The sequence below is a fragment of the Episyrphus balteatus genome, chromosome 1 (genome assembly GCF_945859705.1).
Source record: "Episyrphus balteatus chromosome 1, idEpiBalt1.1, whole genome shotgun sequence".
Taxonomy (NCBI): Eukaryota; Metazoa; Arthropoda; class Insecta; order Diptera; family Syrphidae; genus Episyrphus; species Episyrphus balteatus.
In genome coordinates this window covers 138,685,905-138,710,218 of record NC_079134.1, presented here as the reverse complement: position 1 = coordinate 138,710,218, position 24,314 = coordinate 138,685,905, and the positions used below count along the sequence as shown (strand labels likewise).

General features: G+C 31.3%; 1 protein-coding gene across 2 annotated transcripts in view; it reads left to right on the top strand.

Annotated features, from left to right (window-relative positions):
- LOC129906855 (uncharacterized) overlaps window positions 1–24,314 on the top strand; it is a 270,576-nt gene that overhangs the window by 232,993 nt on the left and 13,269 nt on the right. The window contains exon 7 of one of the 2 annotated variants that reach the window (XM_055982807.1): window positions 19,210–19,732. The exons of the other annotated variant lie outside the window; for it this stretch is intronic. Coding sequence (XP_055838782.1) covers window positions 19,210–19,244 — 35 coding nt within the window. The 3' untranslated portion in view covers window positions 19,245–19,732. Of the gene's footprint in view, window positions 1–19,209; window positions 19,733–24,314 lie in introns of those variants that run through there. 2 annotated transcript variants of the gene reach the window in all.

Here is a 24,314-nt window from a genome sequence, read left to right as displayed (position 1 = left end):
TTGCAAAAAAAAAAATGAATGAACTTAGAAAATTATTTTCCAGGATTTTGATTTTACTATATATTACTATAGAATACATAAGGCGATGGAGTACTTGGAAAATGTTTCTGTTAACCCTAGAGGACGCATTAACTTTTAAGCTGTTATACAATTTTTTTAAATTTTAAATTATTGAATCTGTAATTCTGATTGCCTGTTCACTTTTATTATTATAAATTCTTATCTAAGAGTCTCTGTGTTTTTGGTATTAATTTTTAAGGAACAAAAATATCAGTACCTTCCGCATTATAATTTAAAACATAGTTTTCTCAAGAACGGCTATACTAAGATTTTGTGAGAAAAATTAATATGTTAGTTTTCAAACAAATTCTATCTTTTGATGGAAGAAGTTGTTTTTACTTGCTCTATAGAGCAATTATTGGTTTCGTGTAGAAAAAAAAAATTCGAGGTTTTAATCAAAACCATCATTATGATGATGGAGAAGATCAAAAAAGTGGTTTTCGTCATGCCGTCCGTCGGTCTGTGCGTCTGTGCGTCCATCTGTACATCGCGCTAGGGCCTAAATGGATGGATGGATTTTCTTGAAACTTGGTACAGATGATTTTTACGTTATTCCCTAGACCCGTTTTTTTTTATTTTTTTTAATATCTCTTTTTCAACGCATATCTCCGATATAATGTTTTTTAGGTATTGCAGTTATATCGAAAACGGCTCTAACGATTTCGATTAAATTTAGTTTTTTCTCAAAAAATTCGGAGTTTTTAAGTTTTTGGAAAAAAAAAAATTTAATTTAATTTTTTTAACTTTCAATTTTTTTTTAATTTTTTCTTGACACTGAACAAAATCTTAAATTTCAATTTGAACTACAAGAGCAAGTACGTGCGACCCAGTCGTGCATTTTTTTTTTTTTTATGTTTCTGAATTTCTCCAAAACCGATATTTTTATAAATCATTTGTATAGTTTTAATATGAATCAAAAATAAAATAAAAAAAAAAACTATTTTTTGAATTTAAAACAAATTGGTTTTTTTAATCAAATTTTTTGAAAAAAAAAATTTTAATATAAAATCATACATTTTTACAAATTTTGTTAAAATAAATTTTTTCGTTAGATAAAAAGAACAAAAAAAGGATTTAAACAAAACTTTTAGATCTTTTTAGAACAACCGTTTTTTTAGTTTTCCTTCCGATGCACTGCTTTCGGTCATCTTTTTCGATCTAATCGGTTTTTACTCATACCATTAATCCTAAATTTCATTACTTGTTTTCTTTACGCTATTTTTTTCTAAAATTACACTGATGTGCAAAATTTATCATTTTTTTCTCCTTCAAATATTTTTTTGAAATTATGAAATCTGGTTTTTTTAAATCATTTTTTTTAAATGATTGTTGAAAAATATGAGTAGTTTGTAGAAAATAACTCTTTTAGATTCGGTTGACCTTGTACAAAAATAAAACTATTATTCGTATTCAGCTCAAATTTGGAGGACTTATCAAGGGGCACGGTAGTGCCCAGCCAAGTTCTCTAGCAACTTTGGCACTACACCCTTATTTACAGGAAACAACTCAGGCCATTTTCGACCCCCCTCTAACTTCCACACCAAAGATGCTAGAAATTTCATACTCGCTACATTTATTGAGCTTGTCAACCAACCAAACTCCTCACAAAATTTCAAAATTTTACGATGAGTAGTTTCTGAGATATAGGGCTTCAAAAATCGCAAAAACCGTAACTGACTGACTGACTGACTGACTGACTGACTGACTGACTCACTCACTCACTCACTCACTCACTCACTCACTCACTCACTCACTCACTCACTCACTCACTCACTCACTCACTCACTCACTCACTCACTCACTCACTCACTCACTCACTCACTCACTCACTCACTCACTCACTCACTCACTCACTCACTCACTCACTCACTCACTCACTCACTCACTCACTCACTCACTCACTCACTCACTCACTCACTCACTCACTCACTCACTCACTCACTCACTCACTCACTCACTCACTCACTCACTCACTCACTCACTCACTCACTCACTCACTCACTCACTCACTCACTCACTCACTCACTCACTCACTCACTCACTCACTCACTCACTCACTCACTCACTCACTCACTCACTCACTCACTCACTCACTCACTCACTCACTCACTCACTCACTCACTCACTCACTCACTCACTCACTCACTCACTCACTCACTCACTCACTCACTCACTCACTCACTCACTCACTCACTCACTCACTCACTCACTCACTCACTCACTCACTCACTCACTCACTCACTCACTCACTCACTCACTCACTCACTCACTCACTCACTCACTCACTCACTCACTCACTCACTCACTCACTCACTCACTCACTCACTCACTCACTCACTCACTCACTCACTCACTCACTCACTCACTCACTCACTCACTCACTCACTCACTCACTCACTCACTCACTCACTCACTCACTCACTCACTCACTCACTCACTCACTCACTCACTCACTCACTCACTCACTCACTCACTCACTCACTCACTCACTCACTCACTCACTCACTCACTCACTCACTCACTCACTCACTCACTCACTCACTCACTCACTCACTCACTCACTCACTCACTCACTCACTCACTCACTCACTCACTCACTCACTCACTCACTCACTCACTCACTCACTCACTCACTCACTCACTCACTGACAGATCATCAAAATTATGGAGAACTTCCCGTTAACGTAGAAACTTGAAATTTTACAAAGGGAAAAATCGAAAATTTGAGATTTTCAATTCAGGGGGCGTGGCATCCGCCCATTTCCGCTGAATTTTCATTAAATATAATAGAGCACTTCTGATTATCGTAGAATCTTGAAATTTGGTAGAATGGTAGAGATGGTAGTTTATACAAAGGAAAAAATTTAAGGTTTGAGAATTTCAGCCAGGGGGCGTGGCAACCGCCCATTTTCACTGAATTTTCATCAAATATAGAGATTTTCAATTCTACAGCCATACCTTGCAAAAAGTAGTGAAATCACAACAAAAACATTACTGTTAAAAAAGGAGCCAAGTTCTCCTATGTTGAAATTATGCTAGCACAAAAAGTACTGAGATGTAAAAGTGTACCAAGTTCTAAAGTTTGGGTTCAAATTCGTATCAATAAAATTTTGATTGTTTACTTGGCAATTTTTGAAATAACTTTAAAAATCGGTAATTAAAAGAAAAATTGTCAAGAGAACAATCAAAATTTTATTGATACGAATTTGAACCCAAACTTTAGAACTTGGTACACTTTTACATCTCAGTACTTTTTGTGCCAGCATAATTTCAACATAGGAGAACTTGGCTCCTTTTTTAACAGTAATGTTTTTGTTGTGATTTCTCATAACATGATCTATAACACTGGTTTACAAGGGTTTTGTTGCCGAAACAAAAATATACTTTTCTGAAGGTTTTTGGTGTGCTGAACTCGAATCCGAAGTCAGAAACAACTAATCAGCTCCCGTTTTTGAGATATTACCGTTAGAAAATGCAATAAAACGTTTTTTTGAGTTCTTCGGACCTTATTCTTTTGTATAAGGAAAATTGTTTGAGCATATTTAGTTTCGGTTTCTATAATAAATGTTTTCCATCTTTCGATACCTGTTTAAATCTTTTCAATATCTTTTGTATTGCCCGAGATATCTTAAAATGAAGTAAGTGGGTTTGGGTTCATATATCATAAAGGAGATAATGACGTTATTAAATTTATAAAAATACCAAACAACTGAGGATATCTCGGGCAGTAAAAAAGATATCGGAAAGATTTAAACAGATTTAAAAAGGTGGAAAATAGTTCTTTTAAAAACCGTTACTAAATATGCTCAAACAATTTTACTTATATAAATGAATAAGGTCCGAAGTACTGCATTTTCTAACGGTAATATTTCAAAAACGGGAGCTGATCAGTTTTTTTTTTACTTCGGATTCGAGTTCAGCACACCGTAAACCTTCAGAAAAGTATATTTTTGTTTCGGCAACAAAAAAAAAGTTTAATTTTGTTAACCAGTGTAATATGACACAAAATTTGAATTTATTAATTAAAGTTAACACACTTTTTAAGATACTAATGGAAATCCTGCAGTTATTAGTAAATCCCACATTAAAAAAATAAAAACACCTTAATTAAGGAAAAAATAAAACCTCATGGCCCGTTATATTTAAAAAATCAAATATGTAAAGAAAACTATAATAAAACACATTAAAACAAATTTATACGTGTTTTGTAATTTTTTGTACTATTTTTCTATTTAGAAATATCTTATTTGTGATAAACCATTCGATACACTGCCTTATAAGGCTTCAGATTTGTCAGGACTTTGAGATATACGCATTAGGTAAAGAATCCCAAAATCAAGTTTTTTTTTAGAAAATCTCAAAAAACTACTATATCTGAAAAACGACAGCTGACCGCAATTTTTTGAATTCGGATTCAAAATCAGCACACTAATGAAAGGTATATACTTTTGTTCTTGGGAGAAAAAAATTTGAATGTTTGAAGATCAGTTTATTTAAGGGTAAGATGAGCCAAACCTAGTAAACTTGCTTAAATTTAAATATCTCGGAATTTGAAAGAAAAAAAAATAGTTCTTTCATAAACCGTGACAAATTTAGTTGAAAAAGATACCCTTAAACCAAATTATTGGTTTGAAAACAGCACAAAAAATAGAGTTTTGAGATTTTCTAACGGGAATATCTAAAAAACGTGACGTGCTAGGAAAATTTTGACTTTGGACTCGGATTCAGCATATAAAAATCCTTTACAAAAGTATAGTTTTATTAAAAGGAGGATTTCCTTGCAGACCAGTGTTATTGGTATACTGCTCTTAATGTGTAATGAAAGCTTTTTCACCAGAAAATGTTTGAGCTTTTTTTTTAGAGTTTTCAAACTCACAGCGATCCTGAACATGTTTATGGTTGACCTATAATGACGACAAAAACAAAAAAGCAAATCCGTTTTAACTAATGTCGGATTGGATTTTTTTTTAAGATTTCCTGAAAAACTTTGTTTTACCTTGATGACGCTTACTTGTAAAACATTGCTTTTTTTAGAAATTAAAAAATTAATTTATCAACAAGTCCAGCAACGTAAAAACAAAAAATAAAGAGGAAAAAAGTAGTTTTGGTTTTTTTGTTTATTTCTCGAAAACCACAAGATATTTTGTTTTCTTTTTTTGTTTAAAAGCAAATAAGAGCATCGAATTCTAAAAACTAAATTAGTACTTAATAAACATAAAATTTTGGAAATAAATTAGTTTGAATTTTTTTTTCAAAATTTTTATTTTGAAAATTAATTTTTCAAAAAATGTGCCATAAAATGGATTTATTTAAAATTTTTGCAAAAGACTAGGTTTTTAGCTCTACAAAAAGGTATAACATGTTATTGTAGGTAACGTTTGATGTTTAATAATTTTTTTTCCAAATTAAGTACATTTTTTTTTTAAATTGCCCCTCCTTGCTAAACGAAGGGGAATAGACCCTCCTCACATTACCAATTAATTATGTCAAACTTCGACTTTGTATCGAATCGAGACGTAATCTTGCTTATTCCAATAAGGTTTTATAAAAAAAATGTGGGATCGGGTCAAAATTCTGGCTTCAAAATTCTGCTTTTCAAAATTCTGCTTTTTCAGCGAAAATTCTGTTTTTCAAAATTCTGCTTTTTTTCTATTCTGTTTTTCAAAATTCTGCTTTTTAAAATTCTGCTTTTCAAAATTCTGCCAGCATTATATTTGAACAAAAAAATTCTGCTAATTCTGTTTTTTTTTTTTATAGCATATGCGCTGGCTAAAGAAAAATACACCTCATTAATGTAATTCAACATTGGTACTTTCCTAAATTTTTTTATTTAAGTGTCGCAAATATTTTTTGAAATGCATATACTGACTTTCTTTCAAATAAAATATGTATACTAATTGGAACCGATGTTGTATATTCCTTTTCTTATTCAAATTTTTGAATATTCATCTTTATTTGATAAATTAATAAATTTTTAGTTATTTTCGGAAATGTTTAATATTAAAAACCTTTTCTTAATATTTTCAAATTTATTCATTTATAAAACAAAAATTAATTCGCATTTAAAAAATGACAAATTATGTAGGTAAGTAATCAAATAAGCAGATAATTTTTCAAAAAGATGATTTTACAGAATTCTGCAAAAAAATTAAAAAAGGGTTTGGAAAATGTTAAAAAGCGCGCGCTTTTTAACATTTTCCAAACCCTTTTTTAATTTTTTGCAGAATTTTGAAAAGCAGAATTATGAAAAGCAGAATTTTGAAAAACAGAATTTTGAAAAACAGAATTTTGAAAAGCAGAATTTTGAAAGCAGAATTTTGTAAAGCAGAATTTTGAAAGCAGAATTTTGACAAAAGAATTTTGACCCCGGCAGAATTTTGACCCCAACCCAAAAAATGTATTAAACTTATTATTGAAACTTTGAATAATTTTCATTATTTATTTATTTGTTTAAAATTATTTCAATTTTTAAAAATGCACTGATGAATTCTTCTGAAATTTTGTTTCAATGTGTCGAATAGAATTTTCTGAAGAATGGCAATCTAATTTTAAAAAAACGTTTGAAAATTTGTATTAAAGAAAAACGGCTTTTACGTATTTAAAAAAAAAAAAAAATTTAATTACAAAAACATCTTTAAAAATTTCTTTTCAAATTAAATTAAAACTATTCTTTTATGAATTTTAACATACAAACCTTTGACATTCTAAGCAACTTTTATTATAAGAGCAAGTAAGTACGACCCAATCATGCATTTTATTTCCAATCCTTAACAAACAGACAAAGAAGAATGTGATTACGATATCTCCATCTTAATAATAAATTCATCACCAAAAAAATATTGAGAGTTCAGATCCAATTTCAAAAGAAAAAAAAAAACATAAATAACTTTTCTCCTAATTGGCTATCCCACCTACAACCCCCACCCACCTTAACCATTAACAGTTCATTTTTCTTTGTCAACAAGTATAGTTATGGTGTTAATTTCCATTGTTTGATGTTACAAAACAAAATCCTCTCAACCTATCCACTAATGGTGTCAAACTTACAAACAACAAAAAAAAAAAAAAAAAACTTTTTCATCTGTCAAAGAACACCACCATCAACAATTGTTTGCTCATTAACTAATTTTCACACAGCTATATCTTTGCTTCTATTTATAATTACAACCTTTAGATACTGTTGCATAACTACAATCTTTTATACTATTTATTCCGCAAACAACAATAAAATTCTCTGAAAACGAAGGTTATGCCCCGCCACCACCGCCGCCATCGTTTAGAGACATGCGGTTTTCACAAGCTTCATGATTTATTATATGACCCTAAATAGGGCTAGGCTATATAGACACCCATTTATATTACTATTTACTAGGTAGCATCTGCGAATGATTTACCCCAAAGTGATTTATTACAAAATCTTTGAGATTCCACTAAATTCTTGTGATAAAAAGTTTTTCATGTCAATGTTTTGCAGCGAAAATTGTTGTTCTATTTGCATGAACGTAGAAGATAAGAAGGGGTGAATTAAAATATTTGTCATTCTAATTTGACAAAGTTTTAAATAGCTTAAGTCATCTCCTGCGGCTGTAAGGACCAAAAATGGTCCTTCGAAGCCAAAAGTTAAACAAATAAAAATGAAAAATTACTGCACAAGACTGGCCCCTTTCAAACTACAGCCCTGACAGATTGTTATTGTGGTTGTTGTTTACAAATACTTATACAATCGCTTGCAGGAAATTAATTATGTTGGTTGCCTTTGTCAATGAAAATAACTTTCATATCCTCGTAGCTCAGAGATCCAAAAGCACTAATGACACCCATTTCCTCTCTTGTCTGCATGTTTGAATTAATTTATATGGGAAACTTTTACGGTTACGGTGTTATACACATTCTCATATCCATCACAAAACAAAATGATTAATTTGCATAATAATTACAGGATGATGTCTTGAAGATCCTTATTTCACTATACAAAACCATATTATATTCTCACGCGGGCAAATATTTAAAACAAAAAAATTCAAAAACACCAAAACAAAACAAAAAAATCCATTAAAAATGGGGAAAAAAATTTAAATTGAAGTGGAAAAACTTTACTCATTTGCAATTTTTTTTTTTTTTTGAATTTTTATTTATCTATTCATCAATTTAGTGATGAAAATTTCATCTAAATATTTGTTAGCAAAAAAAAAAAAAAGGTATTAAACTTAATTCTATATAACATCAAAGTTTTTGTATGCATCGGGCCAAACGAAACCAAACCACTATAATTATTATTCATCCTCTAAAATATACGGAAGCGTAAATATTTATTTTTAATTTATAATTAACCCAGTTTGTTGTTTTAAGAGTGACCAAAGGCTAGCAGCTACTATGCTACTGCAGCTCTCTGATACTCATTAAGGCATTATTTAATGCACAAACGAAAAGCGAAAACAGACAAAAAAAAAATCCTTTTTTATAGAGAAAAAATAGATTTTATGAATGAAATTAATAATAAAATCTAAAAATAGGGTTTAATTACGAATTTTATTTACATAAAAATGCTTCTGTATTTTGTGTGCATTTCGAGGAGAACAGGAATAATTGAAAAATTAGTGAAATGAAATTGAGAAAAAAAAACAATGAGGATTTTTTGGCGAATTAATAATATTGAAAATGGGAATTATCAAAGAATTTAGTTTTTTTTTGTATTGGCTGAGAAGGATTAAACAAAAAAAAAACTGTAATGAAGGGTGGTGTTATAATTTATTTGATAATTAAAATATCATTTGGAGGTTTTTTGAATGTTAAAAGGATTATATTTACAAATGCGGTGTATTAGTTTAAAATGGTCAAAGTCCCATAAATGATAGAGTTAATTTACATTTTATTGTTTGTACTATAGTATACTGGGAAATATATCGGTTGCTGTTGTCGATTGCAATTTAAATTCAGATGTTAATGAGAAATGACCATTTGTGGTTTTAAATGTTAATTTATTCTGACCATAAGCCAATAATTGTGGTAACCTTTTCTATTTATGTTTATATGGAAATCATGTTATCACAAATAGACATAAATGTTCAACAATGTTTAAGGGGTAGAAGTACTGTACTGCCAGTCAAAAAGACTAATATTTATAATTTTTGCAGTTAAAGCAATGGATTTTTTGTATTGGTTTTTTTACTTGCTCAATAGGGCAAGTATTGGTTTCGTGTCGAAAAAAAATTTGAGGTTTTAATCAAAACCAACATTACGATGATGGAGAATTCCAAAAAAGTGGGTCTCGCAATTCCGTCCGTGCGTCTGTGCGTCTGTACGTCCGTCTTTACACATTTCCACAGCCTAAACGCGTGGATGGATTTTCTTCAAATTTAATACAGATGATTTTTATGGAATTCTGAAAGTTGTCTTTTTTTTGGTTTTTTTTATATCTCGCTTAAAAAGTGTACCTCCCATACAAATTTTTCAATTTAACGAAATAACTCGAAAACGGCTCTAACGATTTTGATTAAACTTTGCAGACATAATATTCAAAGCTATTGCAATAAAACTTCTTTTTTATTTTTTCCAAAAAAAGTCAATTATAAAAAAAAAATTTTTTTTTTTCATATTAAAAATAAATTGCACGACTGGGGTCGCACATACTTGTTCTTATGCTTAAAGTGACTTTAATGTTACAGCTTTTTATTCAAGAATATTTGGGAAAATTAAAAAAAAATAAAATCTGTTTTTATAATTAATTAAACACCGTTTTAAATAATCTTTTACAAAAAAAAAAAATAAGTATGCCAGTTTATGTCTTGTATAGAAAGGAATTTTTAGAAAAAAATTTTCCAAAATCGTTAGAGCCGTTTTTTAAAAAAATAATTTTTTATATATAAAAATTTTCTAAAATTTTTCAAAAAAAAAGTTGGTATGCCATTATGAAGAAATAATTAATTTACACATAAAAACGAAATTTAACAATTTTTCACAAACCCGTTTTCAAAAAATTGATTTTTCAAAAAAAAATTTTCAAATATTTTTTAAAAATCCAAAAATGTGTTTTTTGGAAATTTTCTGAAATTTTAATATTACGCTTTTGTATAAAAATTTTAGTTAAAATCGGGTTAGTCTTGTACGAGATATTCATAAATCAAAAAAACCGTTCTATGACAGGTACCGTTAATAACAGTACAAAAAAATTTTTTTTTTCTCAAAAGTTGTTTTACACTATACACACAAATTTTAATCAAAATCGTTAGAGCCGTTTTCGAAAAAAATTTACTTTTCTATTTCCGTTATATGGCAGGTACCGTTAGTTTTGGTCATAAAAAAAATGGGATCGGGTCAAAATTCTGGCTTCAAAATTCTGCTTTTCAAAATTTTGCTTTTTCAGCGAAAATTCTGTTTTTCAAAATTCTGCTTTTTTTCTATTCTGTTTTTCAATTCTGCTTTTCAAAATTCTGCCAGCATTATATTTGAACAAAAAAAATTCTGCTAATTCTGTTTTTTTTTTATATAGCATATGCGCTGGCTAAAGAAAAATACACCTCATTAATATAATTCAACATTGGTACTTTCGTAATTTTTTTTATTTAAGTGTCGCAAATATTTTTTGAAATGCATATACTGACTTTCTTTCAAATAAAATATGTATACTAATTGGAACCGATGTTGTATACCTTTTCTTATTCAAATTTTTGAATATTCATCTTTATTTGATAAATTAATAAATTTTTAGTTATTTTCGGAAATGTTTAATGTTAGAAACCTTTTCTTAATATTTTCAAATTTATTCATTTATAAAACAAAAATTAATTCGCATTTAAAAAATGACAAATTATGTAGATAAGTAATCAAATAAGCAGAAAATTTTTCAAAAAGATGATTTTACAGAATTCTGCAAAAAATTAAAAAAGGGTTTGGAAAATGCTAAAAAGCGCGCGCTTTTTAACATTTTCCTAACCCTTTTTTAATTTTTTGCAGAATTTTGAAAAGCAGAATTATGAAAAGCAGAATTTTGAAAAACAGAATTTTGAAAAGCAGAAGTTTGAAAGCAGAATTTTGTAAAGCAGAATTTTGAAAGCAGAATTTTGACAAAAGAATTTTGACCCCGGCAGAATTTTGACCCAAACCCAAAAAAAATTTCAATTTCTCCTCTAGGGAATCACCAAAAACTGCTAACTACCAAGTTTGAATAAAATCACTATATTAGCTGCGTTCCTTTGAAAATATTTATCTACTTTTTAGTACTTAAAACTACTTTGAACTACTTTGCTATACTGAAAAAGAAGTTCAAAGCAGCTTTAAGTACTAAAAAGTAGATAAATATTTCCAAAGGAACGCAGCTATTAGTTTAGGCTGCTGCTCGAGGTACTTACAGACGGACAGACAGACGGACAGAATTGCCGGACCCACTTTTTTGGCATTCTCCATCATCGTAATGTCATGTAAAATTGTTATCTCGAGTTCGATTTTTTTTACGAATCCTAAACTTGCCCTATAGTACCTATATCGCAAGTAAAAATTTGCCCTAAATGTCGGCTCTTCCCCAACCTCAACAAAATTTCTTAAAAAGTTATATGGAGGCAGCTCGCAAAATCTACAAGTAAACTAACATAAAAGTGCTTTAAACTGCAAGAGCAAGTACGTGCGACCCCAGTCGTGCATTTTATTTTATACAAGATTTTTATTTTAATCCATGAAAAATTTGAGAAATAGAACAAAAGTTGATTTTTAAAAATGTAAAGACAGTTCAAATGATTTTGAAAAAAAAAAAAAAAAAAAAAAATTGATCAACTTTAACGAGCTCCTGAGGTTCAACCTTCACTCTAGGTCTGTCCTGAAAAAAGCCAACTACGCCTTCCATCGCCTTCACCCCCTGATGAAGAGAAGAAACGGATTAAGCCAACCAACGAAACTCCTGATCTACAAGCAGCTTCTACGACCTGTCATCGCCTATAGCTTTCCGGTATGGTATACCATTTCCAAGACAGCCATGAAGGAACTTCAAATTTTTGAGAGGAAAATCCTGAGGATCTGCACCGGACTTTACTTCGATCGACAGCGACAAAAATACTACAGCAACGAGCGACTTTACGAGGAAGCAAACATCATGACGTTGGAAAAGTATCTGCTGCAATCTGCAAAGAAACTTGTCGGAAGCATCGCCAACCACCCCAATCAGCTGATGAGAAGCATGAGAACCCAACAACGACATCCCGAACCCAGATACCTTAGTGCTTTGGATATTCTGGATGAGCACATAATCCCAACCGACAACGAGGAAGTAGTTTACTTTTACGCCGATACGCAATCGGCCTACTACCGCGGCTAAATGCCATACCACCCAACCCACCATTATCAATACCACAACTGGACAACCGGGACGGAACACCCCGAGGATAACCTAGTCAGCAGACTTGTAAAATTAAGCCTATTCATGTACTATATTTATATAGATTTTATCTTTTATCCATTGTATAAGGTTAGGCCCCATATGTGCCAACAAATTTTATATCAATCAATGTATCTTATTAGAAATAAGTTAAGCTTAAGTCAATTGTATATAGTATGTTCAATAAAACAAAATTGAAATTTAATTGAATTGATTTTGAAAAAAAAGTAGAATTAAATCGTTATATTTGAAAGTGGTATAAGTCACATATTACATGTTTTTCAAAAAAAACTGTCATTTTTTTAAGCAATATTTTATTTAGAAAAGAGATACGGTTCAAATGCGGTTAGTTTGAAAGTCAATTTAGTCGTTTTCTTTTTTTTACATGGACTTATACCACTTTCAAACATAAATAATTAATATTTTGAATAAGGCGAAAAAACGATTGGATCGCAATAGATGGCCAAAAGTGAGGAGTGAAAAACAGGGTATTTAACGATTTCTAGTAAAAGACAATCATCGTCAAACAAATTTACATATAGGTTGTAGGTACCTAATTAAAAGATCTACAAGCATTTACTTGCACTTACATTTAAATGAACTATTAACGTTACTCCATTTTGATTTTTACAAAAAAAAAGAATAAAAAAATATTTTGAAAGCCATTTTCACAAAAAAGTTGCGGAGCAAATTTTTTGAGTTTTTAAGTTTTGATAGTTTTTTTTTTTTTTTTTTGAAGCATTTATGGTTTAGAAAAACTTTCCTGATGTTGTGAAAAACTACTGTCAAAAATGGAAACAAAAAAAAAAGGTTTTTAGTGATCGATTTTCCAGTTAATGCCTGTATAATTTATTGACTCCCTTTCAAATTTTAATTCTAAAAAAAATACAATTTAAAGACTTAAAATTTAATATACAGGGTGTCATAAAAGTAATGGATCAAACGAAATATGCTGATAGGCCAACTTTAGGGCTCTCAGAATTTGGTAACTTGTTCATCCCAAATCCTTACGGTTTTCGATTTAATGCAGTTTTATTGAAATTTCGAAAAATCCCGACTTTGCAACAGTATTTTGCATGTTTTATCAAAAATCAAATTCTTACTTTAATTTCAGAGCAACACCCTAAAAAAAATTTGTATGGTGTAACACTGGTTTATTATTTTGAAAACTTGCCGTGTTATTGCAGTTTTCAAAAATGTATAAAAGTTTCCAAAGTTGAAGTTAGAACTAAAGATATTAGAATTTAAAAGCAACAAAACAAGGATTTTCAGAGAAAAATAACAAAGGAAAATAAACACATTTTCTCGACTGTTGTTTGTTTATTTCATGGAACTGTTAATTAATTTGTTTCGATTTTTTTCCGAATTTTAAAGTTACCCTGGGTTTTTGGAACGCCAACCCTGGCGAAATCAGTCATGCCATGTTTAAATACTCAAATTGGTCCATATCTTCAAAACTAATGGTTTTATCATAAACGTTGTCAGTTCAAAGTTTAAGATATACAATAAGTTTATTTTTACTTGCGATATAGATACTATTATATCAAGTGCATTCATACAACAAAAAAAATAGTTGAGATAACATTTTTCCATGACATAACGATGGTAGACAATGCCAAAAAAGTGGGTCCCGGAAGTCTGTCTGTCTGTCTGTCTGTCTGTCTGTCTGTCTGTCTGTCTGTCTGTCTGTAAACGAAGCTACAGCCTAAACGGATAGACCGATTGATGTCAAACTTGGTATGTAGCGTTAATTGGCGACTCTCCAGAGGAGTTTTTGGAATTAATTTTTTTGGACCAAAAATAACGGTACCTTTCATATAAAAATTTCGGAAAAGTGTAATTTTTCGAAAACGGCTCCATCGATTTTGTAAAAAAAAATTCAAATGGAAGTTTTAAAACGAGGTCTATATTCTAATGAAAAAACTTTTTTTTGAATTCATTATTAACGGTACCTGCCATAGGACCCTTTTTTTTTTTATTCAAATCCGATTATCTCCGAAACTGCTTATTCGATTTCAACGAAACTTTTTGTGAAGGAGCATTTATATAATTTAAATATAAACCAAATAAACCAAGTAATTTTTGGATTTAAAAAAAAAATTTTGAAAATATTTTTTTGAAAAATCAAATTTTCGAAAACTGGACATTGAATTTTTTTGAAATTTTGTTTTTAGATGCTGATTAGTGATTTCTACAAAATGGCATACCAATTTTATTTTTTAACTTTTTTTCCAAAAAATTATTTATAAAAAATTAGTTTTTAAAAAAACAGATCTAACGATTTTGAAATTTTTTTTCTAAAAATACATCTTAATATATCAATCAAAACTGCATACTTGTTTTGGAGGGCAATTTGATTTCAGATTTTATTTTATTTTTTTAAAAAACGAATTTTTTTTTTCAAATTTCTATAAAGTCTTAAAAGCAAGTTCGTTCTACCCAGTCGTGCATTTTATTTTCATCGTCTATAAGGTTATATCGTTCTATTTTATTATTTTTTTTCTCAGTCCTTTCAAGATGTACTTTTTACTTTATTTATCGGCTTAAAGTAGGAAAAAATAGTTTTAAAAAATAAATGGCGTTCTTTTAAACATCAACATTTTTAAGATAAACAAAATATCTATTAGTGCAAATTCATACGACCCATTTGTACATTTAACCTTCTTGCTGCTTTAAAAATTCCGTTTAGCTCATAATTCCCCCATAAGCATTGTTAAAATGCCTTGATTTGATGAGATTTATTTAATCCATCGTTAATGGAGCACCCTTCGCATTCAGAATGGAATAAATTTTTTTTTTTCACGGTAGTAATCCCTCATTTTACATACATATCTACTCTACGTAACGTGCATATACAATATTCATATTCAAATGCTCTTGGCATTACAAAAAAAAAAAAAATAAACGAATTAAGCTTCGGTATCAGACTCCTTGTTTTCAGATGGATTTCCAACATTTAACAAGGATGATGAATGCAAACAGTGAACGAAAAATTAATAAAAAAAAAAGAAAAACCTAATTATGCAATTAATAAATTTATGTAAGTACCTACACACACGCTTATAAATCCTTATACCCATATCCAATGACAATATTCGACTACGACGATGTGTGATTATGCATATTGGCCTAGGTTCACTAGACAAGAAGGATATCCTATTTTACCCTCCTTCATCATCGACAAGCAAGGACAAAGTTTTCTCTAAAATTGATTTAGTTAATTGTCTTCTCTCATATAAAGTGACTGAATTGAGCGAAAAAAATGATTTTCTATGCATCCCCAAGGAGAATGTACAAAAACTTTTATGCAAGGACAACAACAATACCCAATAGATCTTGGTTTTATTGTGTGAAGGTAAATGAATCTTCATTACCTCGACAAAATTGTTAATCAAGTTGACTTTTCTGTGGTATGGTACTCATGCTGATGCTGATACTATGTGTGTGTTTAGCAAAAGGAAGAGTTTTTCCATCATCAGTTTCACTCTTGCTTCAGTAGACAACAAAACGACACGACAAGGACGATGACGTTGTGTGTATATATGTCAGGATAATTATTCATATTCACATTTCACATAATTATCTAAAGTGATTATGTGTTGTTTAACACTTAGCAATAATGGCGACGCACGACGAAAACGACGACTCGAAGAGGGAAAAGACACGACACAGGCACTCCCCACAAAAATGTTTCATAATTAAAAATTTGTTTTTGTTTAACTTTATGGCACGAGAATATATCTAATCTGCATATACTTGGAGAGGCTGCTTGCAAAAAAGGGATGTTGAATTTTGTCCTCACCTTTTTGAGATGAGACTTAAAGGATATGGCCGTGTGAACTTGTGATGGCACACAAAAAAAAATCACAATCAACTTCCAACTTCCAGCATATACATACTCATAGTATACTGGGATGATGGCGTGAAGGTTTTTGTGTTTTCACTTGGCTGTGTCCTTATTCTTTTCAAAACATTTTTTTTTTTTTTTTTTTGTATTTTGTTGTTGTCATTGAGCATTGTTCATATCTTAAGATGACACATGAAAATAAGATGTCAAGGCTTAGAGTGGTGTTTCTGTCGTTTTTTTTTTTCTTCTTTGGTTGAACTTGTATTTTTTTTTTTTTATTTTAAATTTAATTTAATATAAACGTTTCTTGGTTTGAATGAGAGAAATCCATTACAGAAAAATGCAAGACGACCCAAGATTTTTTTTTAAGGACCTTATGTGTGTGTGTGTAGGAAAAAGGAACAGAGAATACTTAAAATAACTTTTTTTTTTATTTTTTATTAAGATTTCTTTTTTAATACTTTTTTTGTATTTTTTTTTTTTTATTTTCTTTAAATGTGTTTTTGTATTAGACAAGTGTTAAGTTTCGGTTCAAGGACATTTTTTAAGGATATTGTGTATTTTTTTTTTTTTAAGTGGGGAAAAATTTAATTAATCTTAAGTTGAATATAAAATTTTTGCAAAAATTTCTTTCTAATAAAAAGTGTTATTAGATTCTGTAAATGCAAAATGAAAAAAAAAACTTAGGTAGCTTTGCGGAAGCAAATGTGAGATTAGAAGAATTACAAAACAAAAAATAAAAACAAAAATAAAACAATTTTTTGTTCAAGTGACTTCTTTGTTATCCCCAGTGGCAGAATTTCTTTCTTTCTAATGGAACAGCGATCATTTATTTTATCTCGAAAAAAAAAAGTTTTCCTATTTAAGCTTTTTTGTTCGTTAAGATTTTGTGTAACGTTTCTTTCCTAGAAGATAAGAACAAACAAAATAAATTCAAAGATTTATTGACCTTTGAGTAACGCCATAGAAATATCAAAATATAAGCAATATCAGAAAGTTAACTCAAGAACAATGTGAATATATTTTGCAAATTATGTATTTAAAGTAGGATGGTCCTTATTGTAAAAAAAATAGAAGTGCTATTCCGTTGTTAACAAAAAAAACATAACAGGTCACTGGGGCGTATGTGGAACATTTTTGTATAAATAATTTTGAATTAAAAATCACTTCAACGCAACAATGGATATTTTTTAAACATTTTTTTATGTGGTAATCAATATTTGCTTTTTTTCTCTTACCAAATTTTCAGACATTTTTGGAAGTTTTTTAAACATAAATTATTTTTTTAACGGCTTTTAACGATTTTTCAAAAAAAAAAAAAATAACGTTCCGATAACAACACATTTAGGTAATATGTATGCTAGTAAATTAAAAAAAAATTATTTTAAAGATACCACAAATTATTTATTTAATTACCTATAAAAATGCATAGACATTAACAGAAACAGAAAATAGACAAATAGGTTATTCATAAAAAAAAAATTTTCAAAAAATACAATGAAAGAAAAATCAAGTTGTCATCCGAAGGTTAAAAATTCTTTACTGTACAAGAAATATCATACTTGGTTTAGAGGGTTAAAGCACTTAAAAGATGGTTTTCTATTTATTTTTGAGTTTTGAATAAATTTCTTATAAAATTAAATTAAAAATATTCGTTGAAAAAATTATAAAAAAAACTTTAATATTCTAAACAACTTGTATCATAGGCTATTGATTATGTCGAAAAAAAAAACAGGGCAATAAGGAACTAAGACGTTCACGGGTTTTTATTGCAGGAATAGTTCAATGGGTCATTAAAGAACATAAAACCGCAGAGTGCTATTAAATGAGAGGGTGGAAACTGAAGATAGGGGTGCAAAAGCCCCCTCTTTGGTTTTTTCAATATATCTCGTAAACGAAACAAAATTTTGAGATATTGCCCTTAACACTTTTTGTAGAGAATTAAACTTCCTATAACAATAATGTTTTTTAAAAATTGATAAAAAAAAATTTCCTTACCAAAACAGTCAAAACAATCACAAAAAAAAATCCAAAAAAATCGATTTTTGGAGTTTTTTTTTTACTTTTTTGGCTATGTCTATTTTTTGGGCTGAGATAGGCATTAACAGTGCTCTAATAAAAGTAGGGAGATTAAATATCCTTCAAAATGCTGTGCTTTATATTTTTTTTTTTTTTTCATTGAAAGCCAACCGAAGTATGGCCATTTGAACCTATATTTTTTTCGCATTTTCAGTTTTACTCAAGTAAAAAAGAAACATTTGAGGGAAAAGTACGATAACTTAGCAACCAAGAATTGATATCGGTTTTTTATAGAGGGGTTAAATGCAATAATTGTTTACTATGAGAGGGGGTGTCTATCTCCCCCCGGTTAGGCGGGATGGGTAGTTTTCTAAAAAAAAATAGTTAAAATCAAAAAAAATTATTAAAAGCAACGGCAACACTTTCAGTTATGAATGATACTTTTTTCGAAAGCTTATATTAATAATTTTTTTTTATCAATTTAAAAAAAAAACATTATTGTTATGAGAAATTTAATTTAATAGCACTCCGCGGTTTTATGTTCTTTTATGACCCATTGAACGATTCCTGCAATAAAAACCCGTGAACGTCTTAGTTCCTTTCTAAAAGACATAATCAATAGCCTATCATAAGAGCAAGTAAATGTGACAAAGTCGTAATTTAGGAAAAACAAATTTATTATTTATTTGAAATCTGTTAAAAGTCTAATAAATGCAAAAATATAAAATATAAATTGATAACATTGTTCCCTTTTTCAAAATTTATAGCACAGATAAAATGTATGGTTTAACTTGCAGCCTTGGATAATATCCTCTATTACATTCTAACACTTTTTTTGGTTTTATTTTTCTCTTGCACCCAACACCATTTCGCACTATACTTAATTTTGTTCTCACTTTTTAATTATTTTTTTTTATAGATTTTTTCACTGTGATGTGCATCGTGATGAGATAATGAATGTTTTCAAAAAAAAATTAAATTTACTATAAAAAAAAAATGACAATAAAAAACTAAAAAAAAAAAATCTAACTACTGAAGAAAGTTAATAAAAAAACAAGATCTATTTTGGATCGTGGAACGAAAAAAAAAAATTACATTGCAACCTGCAACAAGTACGCACAAGGAGAACGTTAATTATTTTTTTACAAAAACAAAAACTTAATCAAAAAAAAAAAATATTATTTATTTCTTAAATAAAGAAAAAAAAAAAACAGCAAACAAAGTCTTCCTTTTGCTTAAAAAAAAACTCTCCCCCTTTTTTACACTAAATCTACCCCTCTTCCTACTTGCACCTACTGCATATGAGTGTTTAACAAACAACAAAAAAGCATCCCAAACCTTAATTTTGAATTCCATTAATAAATAAAAACCAAAAACCCACCACCACCACAAAAAAAAAGCACAATCATTGCACAATATAGAATACCGCACAGCTACAGAATGGACAGAGAAGCCAAATCATCCCTAGACAATCCGGCTACAAAAAAGAAGCCGCCAAAACTCAAGTCGATCAATCGGTCCATTTCAATGGCCATCGACAATTATACACCGGCACCGCAAATGATCATTGATCGTTCGCTGATCCTTGAAGAACCACCGCTACCACCACCGCCAGCACTTGCACCCCTGCTTCCCCTGCCCCTCTCTAAATTCCCACAGCCTGATATTTATTTAGTTAGTGGCGCCGGCAGCACGAGCCCCATCAAATACGACGACTGGCATCCCATGAAGAAGCCATTATTCCGTCGTTCCGATACCATAGACATACATCCGAGTCCCTTATTGCAGATGAAGAAGACGCACTCATTCCATGCCAATGACCCAGCCATGGAGCAGATTATGCTGACAACTGCCGCCGGATCGACATCATCGTCGCGACGCACCAGCAGCGTGCGCGGCAATTACCTATTCCCGCAAGCGTCAGGCAAAGAAATGAGTCGCTCACCGTCACCAAGCCGTCGAGGCTGTCGAACCCATCGATCTTTTAACGAACCTTCGCGAAGGCCCAGTGTAAAAACAGACGCCGATGCTATTCGACATCCATCGCTAAACGATGATATGCTCGAGAGCTCACGACCGCCCCTTTTCAGTACGACTAATCTATCTCTGGAGAATGAGCTTTTCACAAGTCTGAGCAATCGATCGCGCAGCAATAGCCACACCAAGATCGAAGAGCAAAGACTCTCGCTGGAAGAGGCTGCGGCGATACATGGAAGCAGCACCAGCATCAGCAGTCGCAAACAACACGCCCGCCAACACAGCTCACAGAGTCTGGAGCTGGAAAAGCAACACGAAGCACAACTTCACAATCACCACCTGCTGCCATCGTCGTCCTCGATATCACCCACCCAGCAGCCGGGACAGCATACGCATCACTTTAAACGAGGCGGCAAGCATACGCACAGTCTATACCTTTCGCCAAATAACCTCGACGAGCTGCAAATCCATCGTCCAGCCACGATTGCTCAGGGTGCTACAAAGAAATCGCACAGCGCCAGCGTGCGTGTGCGTACATACAGGGAGGCGTTAAGTACGTCGAAAAAATCCAAAAGCTTTATAAGTGATGCATATCCAGATTTTGATCTATCGCCCCACCGTCGCAATAGCCGACCACTAGCCACGGTATCTGGAGAAGTGGGTGGTTCCGGTGGTGTCAGTGTGCTCGATGACATCAAACGCAGTCCCAGACCTCTGGTTGCATCTACGTCGGGTCGTTTAATGGACGACAAACATCCATCCTTCGAGGGGAAGAATTCTTTGTCTTATGAGATGGGAGAAGCTGCAGCCTTCGATCAAGTTCTGCGACCATTTCGTCATCCAGTGCGTCGTTCATCGATAACCGGGTCGGCTAAGAAGCTGAAAAAGAAATCACTCAGCGATGAGACGGACGAAGACGAAGAATCCGATAGGAAACGAAAACGGATCGTTTGCATCATCATGACTGTATTTCTGTGCCTTGTATGTGCCAGCGTTTTTGTGGTCATAGTAACGCTGACACACTCGAGTACGACGCAAGTTCAAAACACGTCGAAGAAGGTCTATACATTTTCGAGGGAAACACCGGTTCATTACACGGGTATGCCAAGTCTGTGGTTTTTATAAATATTTTTAATTTAAATGAATTTCTTGATCGCTTGCTATTAAATTTGTTGCAAAAAAAAAATTAATTTTCTCTTACGTATTTACTTTCTCTTGTCAAGGCATAAACTTTCCAGCCTTCGCCTCGGTGAAAAGTATAGATTCTGGGATGAAAAATGGAAAAACTTTTAAGTTCACCAATGAGAGAAAGTTTAATTTGGATAGCCTAGATGGTGTACACATCGGTTTTTCCATTTTTCATCCCAGAATCTATACTTTTCACCGAGGCGAAGGCTGGAAAGTTTATGCCTTGACAAGAGCGCCGGTTTTCCACATTTTCTTTTGTAGGAATTACTTAATTCCACCTAAACTATTTGCTGCACTTGTCGCACTTCCACTACCAAGTTTATTTTCTCGAAAACTTCCCTTGCTGTCAAATTCTCACGAAAATTACTTCATTTTTCGTCACTTTTGGCTCTCTCTCGACCCAAAGGCTTCCGTCCTTATCGTTTTAGGTAACAATACTTGTTATCTTTGTAAATTAAATTATCAATTACACAATCGGACCTTTCTACTCCTCCAGATTTTTCGCGGTTGGACAATCAATTTTCATGGTAAGCCTTAATTTTGCCCATTTCTGCCTGCGTCAAGAGTTTTTCACGCCTTATTTAAAAATAACCGACAAATTTTACTTATGTTTATAATGGGTTAAATTCATTTTCCAACTGTTTTTCTTACTTTTGGTTGCATTTGATCTCGCTAAACCACACTTTTAATGTGAAAATCAGCTGTGCCTTTATAATTATTTCGCACCAGAAATTCAAAATATAATTTTTAAAATTAAGTTTAACGAATTAAATAAAAATAAAGGGTGGCAAACAATCCAGTATATACTTGTCATCTTATTCGTGCAAGGAGTAAAAATTAAATATCCTTTATATGGTTTAAAAACGAAAAAAATCGACTGCCTTTATAATTATTTCGGTGAGTGTAGTTATGAAAACAAAAAATGGCTTGGACGAAGAATATGGTCTTTCATTCAAGCTAGAAAAAAGTTAAGCTCAATGTATTGACTTGTTTTCTTTTAATCACTCGAAAACTTAAACTTAAAGTCCGTATTGGTGGCAAAAACGTCAATTTAAACATTCATCAGCTACACTTTTGGGTATTTGATGGGGAAGAAATATCGTTTTTTGTTACCATAAATTAATAATCATTTTTAGTAAAAAAACAAAACCGACTTCCATAGGTCAAAACTAGGTTTTATGGTTTTTAAAATAGTTCCTATGGCAAAAAGTGAACGAAAATGGGACCACACTGCAGCCACCAGCTATCCAATACAAAAAGAATTATCAAAATTGGTTCACTCAGTCCAAAGTTATGCGGTAACAAACATAAAAAAAAAAAAAAAATACAGACACGAATTGAATACCTCCTCCTTTTTGGGAGTCGGTAAAACTGCATTTAGTTTGTATTTTATATTTTTTTTTTTCAATTGTGGCCCGAAAAACTATCAAACTTTTGCACTTTTTTCCCAAAAGATGACCATTTAACCACCTATTAATTTTATTTGACCCCTACAGTTTTGACAAAAAATTGGGTCCAAACTAAAAAAAAAGTATTTTTTTTTAAGTTAATCAAAAATTGTTTCCAAAAATTGTTTGGTTCCAATTTTCAATCGAGTTTTTACACTATGGTAACACTGTTTAACAAAATTAAACTTTTTTTGTTGCCGAAACAAAAATATACTTTTCTGAAGGTTTTCGGTGTGCTGAACTCGAATCTGAAGTCAGAAAAAATTAATCAGCTTCCGTTTTTAAAATATTACCGTTAGAAAATGCAGCAATTCGGACCTTATTCTTTTATATAAGGAAAATTGTTAGAGCATATTTGGTAATGTTTTTTATAAGAACTATTTTCCACCTTTTTAAATCTGTTTAAATCTTTCCGATATCTTTCTTACTGCCCGAGATATCCTCAGTTGTTTGGTATTTTTATAAATTTTATAACGTCATTATCTTCTCTATGATATATGAAGCCAAACCCACTTACTTCACTTTAAGATATCTCGGGCAATACAAAAGATATTGAAAAGAGTTAAACAGGTATTGAAAGATGGAAAACAGTTCTTATAGAAACCGTTACTAAATATGCTCAAACAATTTTCTTTATACAAAAGAATAAGGTCCGAAGAACTCAAAAAAATGTTTTTTTTGCATTTTCTAACGGTAATATCTCAAAAACGGGAGCTGATTAGTTGTTTCTGACTTCGGATTCGAGTTCAGCACACCGAAAACCTTCAGAAAAGTATATTTTTGTTTCGGCAACAAAACCCTTGTAAACCAGTGTAATGTTTAAAAAATCGAAAAATAATATTTCTTGGTTAGATTTTAAAGAGTGGTCATTTTAGATCAAGGGGCACGGTAGTGCCTAGCCAAGTTTCCTAGCAACTTTGGCACTACACCCTTATTCACAGGAAACAACTCAGGCCATTTTCGACCCGCCTCTAACTCCCACACTAAAGATGCTAGAAATTTCAAACCCACTACATTCGTTGAGCTGGTCAAAACCAAACTCCTCACAAAATTTCAGCTTCTTACGATGAGTAGTTTCTGAGATATAGGGCTTCAAAAATCGCAAAAACCACTGACAGATCATCAGAATTATGGAGAACTTCCCTCTATCGTAGGAACTTGAAATTTTACATGGTGATAGGACTTGTTATGTATACAAAGGGAAAATTTTAGATTTTCAATTCAGGGGGCGTGGCATCCGCCCATTTCCACTGAATTTTCATCAAATATTATAGAGCGTTTCTGACTATTGTAGAATTTTGAAATTTGGTAGAATGGTAGATATGGTAGTTTATACAAAGGAAAAAATTTAAAATTTGAAAATTTTAGTCATCAAATATAGAGATTTTCAATTCTACAGCCATACCTTTCA